The 15,481-nt window shown below is 34.0% G+C and overlaps 1 protein-coding gene across 1 annotated transcript; it reads left to right on the forward strand.

Annotated features, from left to right (window-relative positions):
* The first annotated feature begins 1,776 nt into the window (after positions 1–1,776).
* LOC149959020 (uncharacterized) lies at positions 1,777–11,562 on the forward strand. Its single transcript, XM_090165120.1, has 4 exons — positions 1,777–1,830; positions 2,986–3,197; positions 10,829–11,118; positions 11,313–11,562. The coding sequence occupies exons 1-4, from the start codon at positions 1,797–1,799 to the stop codon at positions 11,536–11,538; spliced, it is 762 nt and encodes a 253-aa protein (XP_090021246.1). The 5' UTR covers positions 1,777–1,796; the 3' UTR covers positions 11,539–11,562.
* The last annotated feature ends 3,919 nt before the right edge of the window (positions 11,563–15,481 follow it).

Genomic DNA, 15,481 nt, shown 5'->3' on the forward strand with positions numbered 1-15,481 from the left:
GTTTTTCAACTGGTGTCGTTGCAGGCCCGTAACAGAAAAAGGGCCTTACTCGAATTGTAAACGCTCTTCTTGGAGTTCCTCGAAAAATGTTGATGCAAAATCCAGTATTCAAGTTTTTTTAAAGGGCTAATCGCAGTACGATAGGCTCGTTTGGGTTAAAGTTTGTTAATGCCCATTGCGAAAATCTGTGAAATAGGGATAGCAGAAAAGTTGATCAATTTCCCAGATTTTATCGCCTAAGGATGGTTTCACTTCAAGGGAAGCAGTTTGACAAATTCTATCAATACTCGATGGCAAGCGTCAACATGGCTTAACCTTATCAAATCGAAGGAGACAAGAAAATAGTATTTAAAATTTACGCAATTAAGTTAGCATTTATTTGAATATTTATTTCGTGAAAGCGAGGAACGAACAAAATATATTAAAGGTCAAACACGTGTTTGAAAAATCCAATTAACTTCTGTTTCTTATCTCGAAAGCTAAGGATGTGGTTTTCATTTGAAGTGACGTAATTTTCGTCATATCTCTTGTAAGGATTTATTAATTAATTTTCTTTAATGGCATCAGAGGGAAGAATCTAATTAATGGATTGATGCAGTACGTTATTTGTAAACTGTTTCTAAGACACTCAGGGGCGTAGGAACGTTTCAGAAGTTGGAGGGGGCAAAGTGAAACCAAAAGGGGTCTGGAGAATGGTTTTGAATTTTTAATGTAGTGTAGCTTCTCCGAATGCATTTGTAAATTTTTCTACTATATACATTGGCGGGAAAAGACTGAAATTTAAACACAGTTGAGGTTCTATAAGCTTTATATGCTTTTAAAATGATCATTTGAGCCTTGCGTAGATTTCAACTGACCAAAAAGTTGGAGGGGCAATAACATTAGTTGCCCCTCCCAGTAAAATTCTAGGGAGGGGCATTGTCCCCCTTGCCCCCCTGGTTCCTACGCCCCTGAAGACACTGTTATCCCACTGTACAGCAAAGAACCCAAAAATTAATAATTTTAGTTATTTTGCTAGTTCAAAGACGATAAGTTACTGGCATGTTGAATAAATAACTAAGCTTAAGGAGTAAAGTAAAATAAAATAAAGCTATTGATTGGTATTATAATTTAATTTTTGTAATTCTTTCAATTAAATTTATTTACAAAGGTAGAAGCTTGAATTCCGAAAATTAAGAATGATAACAAAATTAAACACTCCATGCGTACTACCTAAAATTGTAGTGAACGAAGGATAACATTTTTAAAATTTAAATTAAATTCTGCTACGATTTTAAATTCTAGAGATTTTGATTACCAACTGAAGGGGGATAGAACTTTCCCACGCTAACCAGTATCAAACTAGAAAAAATTTAAAGTTTATTTGTATTAAATATTTTGGGTAAATTTATATTTAATCTTATATTATGGTTTTCTTTAATATTTATTCTTTAATAATTTTAGAATAGCGAAGTGGTGATTTCGAAAACGCGCATAACGCACGATAATTTCTATGACGTTCAGTTTTCGGTTGGATTTTTACCTGAAGGTGTTCGTTTAGTTTCGGCCGAGCCGAAACGTCTTTCAAACAAACTAACTTCTCAATTGTTTCAAATCAGTAATAATGTAAGAATAACACTTAAATTTAAATCATTTAGTCAATTATTTAATTTCGTCAAAGGTAAATTATTTTTTCTATCTAGGCTGGATTTCTTATGTTTGCGTTTTTCGTCCTAATTTCTTATTTGCTGTCACATCAAGATGGCGCTCCCAAATCATATTCATTTACTAAATTATTGTACTCAACAATAGTCGGAATGATGAAACTTCTGCCTTCCATTTTCAACAGAGGTAAAAAACAGTAAGGGATAATTTTACACTTGGTTTCGCGGTCAAACGTAGAAGTCGCCATTGTCGCCCACTAGCAATGATTCTGGCTACTGAGTTTCGAAAATTCCTTCTTTGTTCCTATATTCCTTTTACAAGTTTCTTCTAAAAAAGCTTTGAAACACATAACACAAACTCCCTTAGAAATTTGTGTGTACTAGTTTCACGTACATTGTAGCCGATGCTGTCTTTGCCTTATTTTACTCTTCAAGCGTTAGGCTAAGGAGAAGGCGAGTTGGCTAGATGTGATTTGGGACACTTTTCAACTTCTTCGTCAAGCTTTTCCGCCTTAATTATTGCTCTTTTTGTATATATCTGAGGTGTTTCTCTTTAAGCGCGTTTGGTTTTTGTTTTTTTTTGCTGGGTAATTTTTCTCCCTGTAATTGGTGTGAAGGTCTTGTTGCTATGTACACCAATCCCCGCTAATTGTTACTCTGCCCCCCTCTCCCCTCTCTTCATTGTTTTATACAGTTCAATTGATATTTCGGATTATTTATTAGGGCCTATTGTTAGATGAGGTAAAAATTCCTTTTAGGTTGTTATATGGTGCTTACAAAGTTAACGCACTAGGTGATTGGAATATTGTTCCTAAATAATAGGGTGATCAATAAAGCTTTATAATTTTTTTAAAGTGACATTTTGGTTAGGAAACATTATTTCCCTGATTAGGCTAAATGACACGGTTTTTGATTAATTATACTGGGTGGTTGCTATTTATGTCTGTATTATTATTATTATTATTATTTTTACCATAACAATTTGCGGTACGCTAAATTAATAATCGAAAATGATAATCTCAACTGGGAATCTTATAACCAATCTTTACATGAAGTTAAGTTAAATTATACGAATATCAAAATGGTAAAAATTGACATTTAATATCTGACAGAAGTCATATTATTTCCGGCTTCCATTCTCTTTATTTAGGCGATAGACAACTCCATGAAATAAAAGTTGACAATTGCATTTTAAATTATATATGACATTTCAAATATTTCATAGGTAAATTGAGATTAAGAGCTAAAATGTTATAAATAGTCGTTCATGCATCTAGTTTTAATTAAACCAAAATCAAGGCCTTTTAATTTCTTAAATGAAATATTGTTCATAAATTTGTAGGCTCTACAATGAAAGCAACGAATCAATGGGTGGCAATGACGTTCATTTCCTGGCTTTATATTTGTTTGTTCGTGACGAATACTCTGATGTGCTATCAAAAAGCAAATATCCCCGTCACTTTCGACGCAATTGACTCAATGGAGGATGCTATAAGAAACCCGAATGCGATTCCTCTGTTAAGGAAAGGGCATTACTTTACGATTGCGTTACAAGTATGTTTCGATTTACATCGATCAATTAAATTAATTAAGTTTATCATCAATTTTTAAGTAAACCTAATTCTTATCGAATTAAAAATCAAGAGTCAAACTTGGGTAGACTGACAACGGAGGGTAGAAATATAGCGCTGCCCTATTTCATATTTTTACACTTTCAAGCAGAGTAGACCTGGTTTGTACCTTAAAGGTTAGATGGAGTACACGGAAAGAAATGTGAGCGTAAACAAAACTAAAAGTATGCAGGCGAAATTATTTGAAAAAACTACTATTACACAATAAAATGTTTTTATTTTTACGCACGACATGTTTCGACACGCGGTCGCGTCATCATCAGGTGCTAAAATGATTTTTATACACGAGCCATCGAGCTGCCACTAAAAACACGAGACAATATTCTTAGCATATACAATCTAAATAATTTTTAACAAAGAAAAAACTCGGGCCTTCCTCCCTATTAATCGCTAAATTATGTTTCCTTAGTTTCTCGATTTCTAACGACTCGCGAATATTTAATTCCGTTGGAATTTTAATAGACGCTAAAAGAAATTATTCGCTCCAAAATAAAAACCGTCGAAAGGAAGGGTTTTTAAATTAAAAACGCGTGATACTCGATGATATCGCCCATTTTTTCGTAGCACGTGTAATTATTTATTCTGATAATAAAATAGAATCACGTGGTCTTACTAATATTTATCCGCATTTGTCTTAGCCAATAAGATTATCCCCTCCGAGCAAGCACGCGCCAATTTACACAATATAACCGTTGAATTTTTTCAAATCAATTTCTTTTAAGATCTATTTCTGCTAGAAGTTCTACCTTGTTGAAATCGTAGCTACCTTTACATTCTACGACGTGAGCGTAGATTGCTTTATGGCTTCTCTTCAGACGAACGTCGGCTTTGTGTTCTTTCACTCTGAATTTCAAATTTCGTTTTGTTTGACCAACATACGCCATTTTGCAACTACATTGAATTCTGTAAATTCCACTTTTTTGATCAGGTTCTAATTTATCTTTTCGCGAAGGAAGACACTTTTCCATTTTCATGTAGGGAGTGAAGAGCGGAACGCAATGATGAGCTAAATTTTATCCGACAAGTGGCGTTAGATAGGGGTTTTACTCTGACCAAAATAAATCGCTTGATTGACAAAATAACGAGCAAAAAACAAACTCTGAACGGAACCAAACTAGAACCTGATCTAAAGAAAAAACCCTGGGTGTTGTTACCTTATTGCCCTTTAACTCAAAAAATTGGAAACTATTTTTCCAATGTTGATTCCGTTCCGATCTCCACTCCCTACATGAAAATGGAAAAGTGTCTTCCTTCGCGAAAAGATCAATTAGAACCTGATCAAAAAAGTGGAATTTACAGAATTCAATGTAGTTGCAAAATGGCGTATGTTGGTCAAACAAAACGAAATTTGAAATTCAGAGTGAAAGAACACAAAGCCGACGTTCGTCTGAAGAGAAGCCATAAAGCAATCTACGCTCACGTCGTAGAATGTAAAGGTAGCTACGATTTCAACAAGGTAGAACTTCTAGCAGAAATTAAAATTCCAACGGAATTAAATATTCGCGAGCCGTTAGAAATCGAGAAACTAAGGAAACATAATTTAGCGATTAATAGGGAGGAAGGCCCGAGTTTTTTCTTTGTTAAAAATTATTTAGATTGTATATGCTAAGAATATTGTCTCGTGTTTTTAGTGGCAGCTCGATGGCTCGTGTGTAAAAATCATTTTAGCACCTGATGAGGACGCGAGCGCGTGTCGAAACATGTCGTGCGTAAAAATAAAAACATTTTATTGTGTAATAGTAGTTTTTTCAAATAATTTCGCCGTTATTATACACAAGCAAAAACGCTTTCTAGTTTAATTAATTAAAAGTATGCAAATAAATAACGTTTATGAAAAAACACTTCTTATTATTTGAGATCAAGGGTGCTTTAATAAGCCGCAGTACTAAATGAAAACGTTTGGCTTTAAGACTTGTTAAATATTAAAAAATTAAAAACATTTTTTTAAAATATGCTATTATATATTATATTAACATGTCTTTATGGGAAAATGCTGGTTTCGCCGTATTCTTGTGAATACGAGGACGGATTTGGGTTTGGTTCCCGATATATATTAACGCGGCCGATCACAATGTGTTTAAGTTTATTTAAGGTTTTGGGAAAAAGTTTTGCAATATTTACATATTCCTTGGTAAAAGTCATTTGATTGAAATGCACAGGGGCGGCTCAAGGGCCGGGCAACCTGGGCAACTGCCCAGGGCGCCGGTTTGAGAGGGGCGCCGAAATTGTGTTGTGCGCCTTTTAGGTTTACCAAAAATTGGATTTGTTTATAAAATTTTTAATGAAAGCATAACATAATTTGAAAAATCTTCAGCTAATTAGAAATACAAATCGTTTTCCCAACCAAAATGTCCAACATCGTCGATGAGCGTTTTTTTGCGACTATTTATTTTACAATAGTAAATAAACCATAAAATTACGGTGCATATTTCTGACGGATGAAGCATTATCCTGGTATTTTCATTATAAACCAGGGTATATAATATTAAGAAGAAAAAGTAGTTGGGCGATACTACAAGAATAGAAGTGTGCCAGAATGTTTAGCCCGGTGTACCTAGCAACATGGGCCATACCACCGGGGGCCTATCATCATAGTGCCCTACGCCAACGTCCCCAAGCCCGGACAGGTGACAAATCCAGCATAGGTAGTAGTACCCTACTACTGATGGTCGCACCTTTGACGCAAACCACTAAACCCAGCAAAAGGTGCAGCAGTGGGTGGATCAATTCTTACTTCACACACAGCGGTGGGATTAAGAGTGGATGCTGTAGCAACTCCAGCCGACACCCTACCTACGTAGGTAAAGAGTCATACCCTTTGGAGAGAGCTCTAAAGTGGAACGATGGGAACACAGCGGTCCACATAGCCCGGCACAGCTGGCACCGTAGATCCCGGTGTGCTCCAAAAAGCCGGGAAACAGGACCCCGTGCCCTCATACCGAGCCTCATACGGAGGCCCGCCACCCCACAGCAGGCTACCCAATCCGCCGAGGTGGCCAGTTTGCACGGGCCCTCTCCGTTAGCCTGAGCCGAAGCTCAGTTTCCAGCCCAAACCTGACCAAAGTCGGAAGTGGAGGTAGGACCATTTGATCAGAGCTAACATCTCCCAGTGCGCCACCGCCCTTATGGGTTACAAGAGCCGGACCCCAACTCCCCGGTAAAGTCACCAGTTATTGCACACCCATTTAGGGCCACAAGAATAGAAGGAAGCCCAAAGTAATACAGTACTTAAATGTACTTGCTTGCTATTTCGTTGTCGTTTATCCAGCTTTATGATAAATAAACTAGCCATCTTCAAGAATTCTATTTGTTTCTCAGGCTATTATGAACCTGCATTTAATATTCTAAAATACATTTAAATTGTTTTCGATGGCTAGTTCCAAAGCAGTCTATCGGTACGATTTACTCTGTCGTGTGTCCGTGGTTACAGTAGTCTCTTCTATTTTACGCGCACGCGCAGAAAGCCATTTATTAGTTTTAGTTAGATAGATATTAATTAGAGTCACGTGAATTGAATTAAGATGTCCGAGAAAAAGAAGCATTCTGGTTCTTTATATAAAAAAAGGAAATGAAGAGAAGTCATTGAAGCAGAAAAGCAAGCGACAGCTTTAAAAATGTTCATAAGTGTAGGCATATGTAACATAATTACTCATAAGTATGCCTCTGTATAACATTTCCATTGAAAAAAATTCAATGAGACCTTGTTTCACGCGGAACATATATAAAGCGAACCCTAAAATTCAAAAATGCTTATAATCCTTGCGCTATTGAAAAGGTTACCATGGAAATGAAATCATGTAATCGCGAGGCACGAGCTAAACTTGACATGGGCAAAGCCAGAAACGCGCGAGGAATTCTCACTAATTTCCGTTTCCATCAGTAAAGTTGATGACGCTTATTTCGTCACGGAATTGTAAGTGACGTAATTAACGTCATATCCCGTGAATAAGGTTTCATTAACGAAAATGCTTTTATGGCATACTTATGAGTTATTCTGTTACATATGGTGTAGGCCTTAAAAAATCCCGCAAAAAATGTTTTAATCAAGTTGTTAAAGCAATTAATGTAAGGAATAAAATAATTAAGTTTACTAAGAACAACCCGTGAGTTAAAATAAAAATATCCATTATTTTTATATTTAACTCGCGGGTTCTTCGTAAACTTAATTCTTTTATTTCACATATATTAACCATGATACTATTCAGTATGGACATTATTATTAATGAACTTAAGGTATACTAGTCTTGCCACCTTACCTAGTGTTCGTACGGGGACCCCGACCCCGACCCCGACCCCGAAAGTCGGGGATCCCCGACTTTTGTCCCCGACCCCGACCCCGACCTCGACTGTCGCAAATCAAGTCGGGGTTTTCCACTTTTCGGGGTTATGTTTTCATAGTGTAATTTTAAATTTTCGCGCCGACGCACCCCGTTAAATCCTAAAAATATAAAATAGATAGGTTTCATGGGCAACAATAGAATGATCCGAATGACCTTCGGCTGATGCCGCTGACGTGGTTCTCGCTTAACGCTTGATTCGGACTTGAGTCGATTTTAAGTTTTAGTTTCATAATTGCCGTTGTTTCGGGCTCTCTCAGTCTCAGCTAAGGAGTGTGGAGTTACAATGTTTGTAAATAACTTGTGAATTTATAAAACAACTTATTTAAACAATTACAATGCCTAAGCTATAGACCTCTATTTTAAAATCTACCTATCTTCTCTATTTTTACTATAGTCTTAGTCGATAATACAAAATAACGGTCAAAAATGCCGCCGATCAGTTTTGTAAAATATTTTCGGCGGCGTAATCGTCGGCCATTTTGGGTATGGAGATACAGGCCGGAAGGCAGGCAAGGCTGCCAGATTTCGATAGATCGAAACGGCCAACTCTCTCAAATGTTTTCGTTTTCAAAACGAAAATTTTGCGGCGTAGCTATCGAATAAGGCTATTACTAATAGTCCCTAGGCTCAGAAGCTGGCTTACACAAGATACACTATCTAATTTTAAACAGTAAAATTTCGGTATTTTTATAATTTTTCTATTCTTAATAAGTACAAAGAATTTTCCATCCCCGACCCCGACCCCGACTTTATTTTGGCCCCGTACGAACACTACACCTTACCTAGTGTTTCAAGCTCCATGTACCAGAAAGAAGGTATTAAATATGTTTACACAAAGTATTTAGAAAGTTATTATAGGGATTATTTATTGTTATGAAAACGGTAAATTTAGAACATGGACATGGTAATGTTTTTACGGGGGGGGGTAGTTTTATTTAGTCTCAAAATAAGAGGGGCGCCAAAATTCCCCCTTGCCCGGATGAGAAAAATGTCTTGAGCCGGCCCTGGAAATGCAGGTTAAATTACAATAGTTCTGATTTTGATTTTAGACGAGGAACCAATTGTCACAAGCATTCTGCTTGTGACCACACAGCTGCTCGATCCAAAAACAGACCATTTCAATGACGCCTTCAGCGAGGGGGCAAACCAAGTTAAGGTGGTATACATAGAGGAGGCTAGAAAAGCGGATCAATAAAAATAGCTTTAAAAACTTGAAAAATGGGGCTTATCGGTGTTTTTTCAATTCTTCATTTCGTGTAAAGAATGATTTCGTATGTTCTTAAGCCTACGTTTCAAGATATTTAAAAAGTCTTGGGATATGTTCGGGTAGAAAATTTATAGTTGCTTTTCCTTTATTCACGTTACTCACTTAAATTCTATAAGTCAGCGCCGGGTATAATGTTATTTAGTTTAGTCTGGTTAAACATTATTTTTGGGGTCAGCTATAGCTGGCAGAGTCACTAGATACAAATTCCCCGATTATTAACCACAAGGTCAGTACATAACATTTACTTTTGGTTATCTAAAGGACTCTAAGAGTCAGGTCCTTTCTTTGAATTATTATTGGTTTGTATCAAAGAACACTGTTACCTTACTAAAATCTGTCCTACTTTAGTGTTAATTTTTAAAACTTAATCCCTTTATAATTTACCAAATGCAAAAGAAGAGCTAACACTGCTGTAAAATTTAGCCGTAGATAAAAAGTATGGTAAAACAGAACCAACGACCAAAGGAGAGATAAATAGTTTAGACTAAATATATATAGAAGTAATTCGAGAGGCGGGAAGAGGACCTAATGAGGTGGGCGACCAATCTGAGGGCTAAAGCGGACTTTTTTCCACTTTGATTTTTTAAAAATGCAAAATGTGTTTACAAATGCACTGTTTACTTCTACCACTAACTGTGATATTTAATTATTAATTAGTTACCAAAGTAAGTTTGTAAATATTAATTAAAAATAATTAATTAACTATTAATTAATTATTATTACTTATTGATTTTAATAATTACGTCGATATTTCAAAAGCACCCTTGCCGCCAACGTGGGAAATAAAGCGGTGGCGTTGTACGAATGTTCGTCTGCTTCTTAGTAAGTAAGTAACTGACTATCGCCGTCAATGATTACTTGGGAGTAAAAAGCAGATGGACTTGCTCTACAAGAGCTGCGATGATGATTCCAGAGTAAAAAAATTTAAAAAAGCAAAAATGTGTTTTCACATATCAAATCAACAACATGCAAAAAAAAAATGCAAAATAGTTTCCTAGAAACTCAAAATGCAATTTAACCAACCCTGTTCTTCATACCAAACTTAATGTTGCTCTCATTTTCGCATTCTTGTACCCTGTCTTACCAACAGATTTATAAAACTCGAGGTAAGCGTGTAGGGCTCGAGTTTCCGTTAAATATAAGTAAGAGCTGGAAGTTATTTTTATCATATTACAATACATTACGTTTTGTTACGTTGCGTTGCGTTATATATTATATTATATTACATATTATATATTATATACATATTATATTATCTTATATTATCTTATATTATATTATATTATATTATATTATATATTACATTACATTATATTATATTATATTTTAATCAATTATTAGTTTTTTATCCTTTGTTGTGGTTTCGCAGGGTTTTCTAGACGAAGTCCCTTTTTATCACTGCTCTCCTTAAACTACGTCGAGGGTAAGCAATAAACAAGGCCAGTACAGTTTCTTCCATGTGGATGGAACCTGAGATCGACATCTCGATGGTGGTTGAAATCTCAAACAGCCCGGATCACGGTGTTCTGTTCGGATAGCGAATAACCGACTTACTCTTTTAGCGTTTCGATCGATTGCCTAAACATTAGTTTCAAACAAATTAAAAATAAAGGTAATCTAGTCTTTGGTAGTGGGTCCAGGTAAAATTATTTTGGGTGTATAGGAAATTAGGAATAGTAGCATTTTGAACTGGGTTAATAGCATTAAAGGTTGCTAGCTTATTTAGGCCTATTCTGGTGCCTTTGGTGTTAGCCTAGTTAATTTTTTATATTTACACGTAATTGAATTTTCTAACCAACAAAACAAATATTACATTGTGCTTATATACAAAAGGTAAAATAATTATAAAAAACAAGAAATATGGTGTTATAATAGTAGGACATAGGTCGACGTCGCGATTTTTTAAGCTACTAACAGTTATATCATATAAATATTTTTTCTTAATAGGGTTCGACAATTCCAATATGGAGGGAACTATTTAAGAGAGCAGAGTTGAGGGGAGGAATGTACAATATGACTGATTTAATATTAGGTCGAATATCGGAATTAATAAAAGAAATCGAATATGTGTACTTCATAACCTATCCGTTTGCAAGAGATATATGGACGTACTTTCAAGATTTAAATTTGGGCAAAGATCAGATTTACGTCAGCAACGAAATGTACGTTGAAACCATGTTGTCTATTCCTTTTGGGCGAAATGTTTCAAAATCGTGCATGGATTCGATTAATATAAGGTAAGAATTATTTCATCAAACCGACACAGCGACTCAAATTTATACTCATTCCTTAAAAATGAAAATAACATTTCTTAAAAAATAGGTATAGCATGGCGATATTCCTAAAACGTTTTGTACATTAAATATAAGATTTTTAGTAAAGTTATTTTTTAGGTTAATCAATTCCCTTATTTTTTAACATTTGGTTGCAGGTTGTATCACACATTCGAAACCAAATGCTTTCATATCAATACAATTAAAACCATGTGGCAGTGGTCCAGAGCCACGTGGAATCATCCCGACAAAGTGGATTATATTTGGGAAGTTCAAGAAATGCTGATATTAAGCACGTATTATTTTACTGGATTGTTGACTTCTTATTTGGTCGTGTTAGCAGAATCTTGGTGGTTTCTCAACATGAAACATACGTCTATATAATATATAATATAATAAATAATTTATGTGCAGCCCAAAACTTGTATCATATAAAAACTGGTTCTTTATGGGATTTTAAAAATGCTCAAAAGTATTATAAAGTATGTAATGTAAAATTTTCGGGATAAATCTTTGTCACAGGAAATTCTCTAACTGAAATTTTCAGATTTATTTCATTTTAAAAATAAATATTTTCTGTTTTAATTAGTAATCAAATAATTCATTGTTTTCTAATGAATAATGAAAATGTGAAAAATCCAAAAACTCAGTGACACAATAACCGAAGTATTTTTTTCACTTTGAAACAAACAACAATCATATACATGTATAACATTTTTTGTGAATCCAAGGGTTTAAGGATTTAATAAACTTAAAATTTTCAAATAAATATAATATTGATCCTTCCTGGCGTTGCTGCAGCAATACCGTTCAGAACAAATAAGTTATACTAGAACTTGGGTAACATAAACTTATTGAGAACATTATTTTAATCACGGTTTTATCATTTAAATGTTATTTTAATTTTTCTGTTCTTTTTAAAGAATATTGGTAGATTTGGTATTTAAAACAATGTTCACCTTATTCGCAATTTTATTTTTCGGAATTTTTCGAGATAATTTTTAAATTATGCATAAATAGATTATTGAACCCGTAATCAAATCATACGTGTGTTATATTGTGTATGCTTTATTTGTAGCTACGACTACTATCTTGATTAGTACGAAGAACAGTACAACAAGTTCATTTGCAAGTCTCTTGTTCTCAAAACTACGAAACCGAAGTGAGAAACTGGTTTTCCGAATGAGTATAAACAGCATTTTTTATGTATGTATTTGTCTAATTATCTCATTAATTATTAATAATATCTTCATATATTTGATTACAACATTACAGGTATCGAGGAAAAAAGTGGCCTTAAATAGAACCTGAAGTGTTTGAATTTAAAAATATTGCAATTTATGAATACATCTATATATCGCTTTATTGCGAACCCATGTAAATAACGATATAGTTGTTGGGAAATACTTTAAATTATATAGATTCTACAGAACAATTTAATTATTAATCTTTAAATATTTAAAAAAATGAGAATTTCGGTGAAAATTAGCGGGGTTGGCAAAATCCTTGTTTTTTTCAAAAAGAACAAAAACAATGTTTTTTATTGTTTTAAACAAGATTCATTGTTTTTAACTGTTTTTAAATCAAATAATAAAAAACACATAATAAACAATAAAAAACTATGTTTAAAACACGTTTTAAACTTTTTATTATACTTATGAATCAGACTCACGAGTAAACTCATTTAAAGAAATATTACGTATCATTAGACGTATTATCATAAGTGGAATAATTACCCTAAGTGTGTCAATAAGATGAATTTTTCAATGATACCTTGTTTAACGAAAGTGACGTAAATGACGTCATTTTTTCCAGTGGCGAAACTTACGTAATGTGTTTGCGATGCGGCGTCTGCGGCGCGAGCCTTAAAAATACCATATAGGGTACTTGAAGGGAATTCGCGAGTGCTACGTTTCTTTCGTCTGTTAAGAACAAGCTCAAATTGAAGATTTTCTGTGGGAAAGACTCCTATTGGCACACTTAGGGTAAATATGCCATTGAATAAAAAATAAAAAAACCACGAATTTAATGCGTAAGTAAAATTAGTTATTTATTTAAAATAACTAATTTTACTTACGCAATAAATTCGTGGTTTTTATATTTTTAATTCAATCAAGTAGCGTAAGGTGTTTCAACTTAAATTTATGTAATTATGCCACTTACGGTATTATAAATACACTCACAGGGCGAAGAACCAAAGAGTACACGCTTATTTAAACGAGCCAAGAATTTCGCTAAGCGTTGTTGACCAACCATTGACGGCCTTAGTGTTTTCGATGCCCCATGCAAATACTACCTAACGTGTAGTAGGGTTTTTAATATAGCTATAACCGTGGAATTTTCGGTCGCATAGTACCAAGAAAAGGGAAAATAGCTAGTTATTCACACATTGTTTTTATTTTTGGTTTATAGAAATGTGCACGTCTGAAGTCATAAATCATCACAAATAAACAATGTAATAAAAAATAAGAACTTGGATACCTCTATAATCTTAAATCTTCCATCACGTCATAAAATTTCTAAAAAATCGAGAAAGGGGACCGAAATCCCTTGATTTTTATCTAGGAGTGCCACCTAGTCGGTTTTAACCCGATCTGTCCAGACCGGCCGTGTCTCTTGCACAACGCGACTAAACAGCAACCCTACTTTAATCTCGTGCATAGGTAGTGTCCCAAATAGATGTATATTGGCAGCTATATACATTCTATTTAAACAAAAAGACAAAATTCAATGCGTACGTAGGATTTTTACACTGCACTGGTAGAATATTTATGAAATCATATCGAGCCCTTTCAGTCGCTCTTTTCAGAGAATCTTAAAATCAAACTACACGTTATCAATACAATTTACCTTTCTTAGAGCCTTCGAATGTGTTTTTCTACCTTTTCCCTCATATTGAATCACCAAAATCTTACCAAAACCAATGAAAATTTACCTAATAAAAAACATGTTTAAAACAGATAGTTAAAAACGTTTAAAACAAATTGGTGTTTGTTTAAAATATTTGTTTTAAACATGTTTTAAACACTTGTTTTAAACATTTTGTTTAAAACTTGCCAACCCTGAAAATTAGTCGCATGACTACGCTAGGAATACTCTGAAATAGTACGTTTAGAACCAAATTGGGTTGACTTTTTATGCTATTGATAAAGAACGAATATGTAAATAAGACTGATTGTACTTTTTCCAACTTCGCGGTTGAGAAACCAAATTATGGACCATATCAGTGTTTCACAACCAGATCTCGGGCTAAAAGGTGTAGTTTTATTATCTTTATCCATGAAGTCAAAATCGATTAGCACATTTGAGTTAAAACCAAGTACTCAGCGCATTAATGATACTACTACCTACATGTAGTTTACATAAAAATCTCTAAGTTTCCGAGTTTGCTATTCGAAAAATATGCATGCTGCTGTTGAGCATATTCCGTAGACGGAAAGAGTACCTGCTACTAATATGAGCTAGGAGTGTATAAACGTGAATATACCACATAATATTTTTGGGAAATCCATACAGAGCCGTCGCCAGACTAGTCATCGTCATAGGCACAATAGTTTTGGGAGCCTACTATATCAAAAATGAAATTGCTCAAATAGCTTTGTCATATAGTCTATATGACAAAGCTATTTGTGCAATTTCATTTTTAATTAGTAAAGGTGAATACAATAAGGCAACTTTATTTAAGGAAAGTCATACAAACGGGCATTTAAAAAAATTGCTTTCGTTTTTGAATTTTTAAGTTAAAAATAATGTGGAATTTACCTGTTACTTTTGAATAAAAGATAATAACAAAGCAATTATATCTTTATAACGTAATTAAAGTGTAGCTTTGTTTTAATATTATCACGTCATAAAAGTAGTGCTTTGTTTTTATCTTATTTAAATATTATTTAAAAGTTTGGTAGTTTTGGTTAAACGTTTGTAAATTGATTTTTAAAAACTTGCGAGTTGCACTCATTGTCAGATCTACTTTTTCAATAACGTTACATGGTTGTCTTTACCCTAAACTAATGTTTGACAAGTACAATTAACTAAAAAATATCAAATGAATCAAAAATTAACCAAACGGAACCTTTTTTGAGGTGTGGTACCTGATTTGAAAAATTAATTACGTGGAAGAATCAACAAATGTGTGAAATTTGTGTAAACCTTATAGGCGCTGATTCATGCTTTAGTCAGAAATTAATTAAACACGCCTACTTTGAAGTACATATTTCAGTTTTTCGAACGGATAACGATCCACGCTTGAACATAAACCTTCAAAACTAAATTAAAATATCTTTAAACAAATTAAAATAAAGGAAGGTCGTTTTATTTCCAAAGTTGA

The sequence above is a fragment of the Leiobunum rupestre genome, chromosome 2, assembly GCF_980474605.1.
Source record: "Leiobunum rupestre chromosome 2, qqLeiRupe1.1.hap1, whole genome shotgun sequence".
NCBI classification, from domain to species: domain Eukaryota; kingdom Metazoa; phylum Arthropoda; class Arachnida; order Opiliones; family Sclerosomatidae; genus Leiobunum; species Leiobunum rupestre.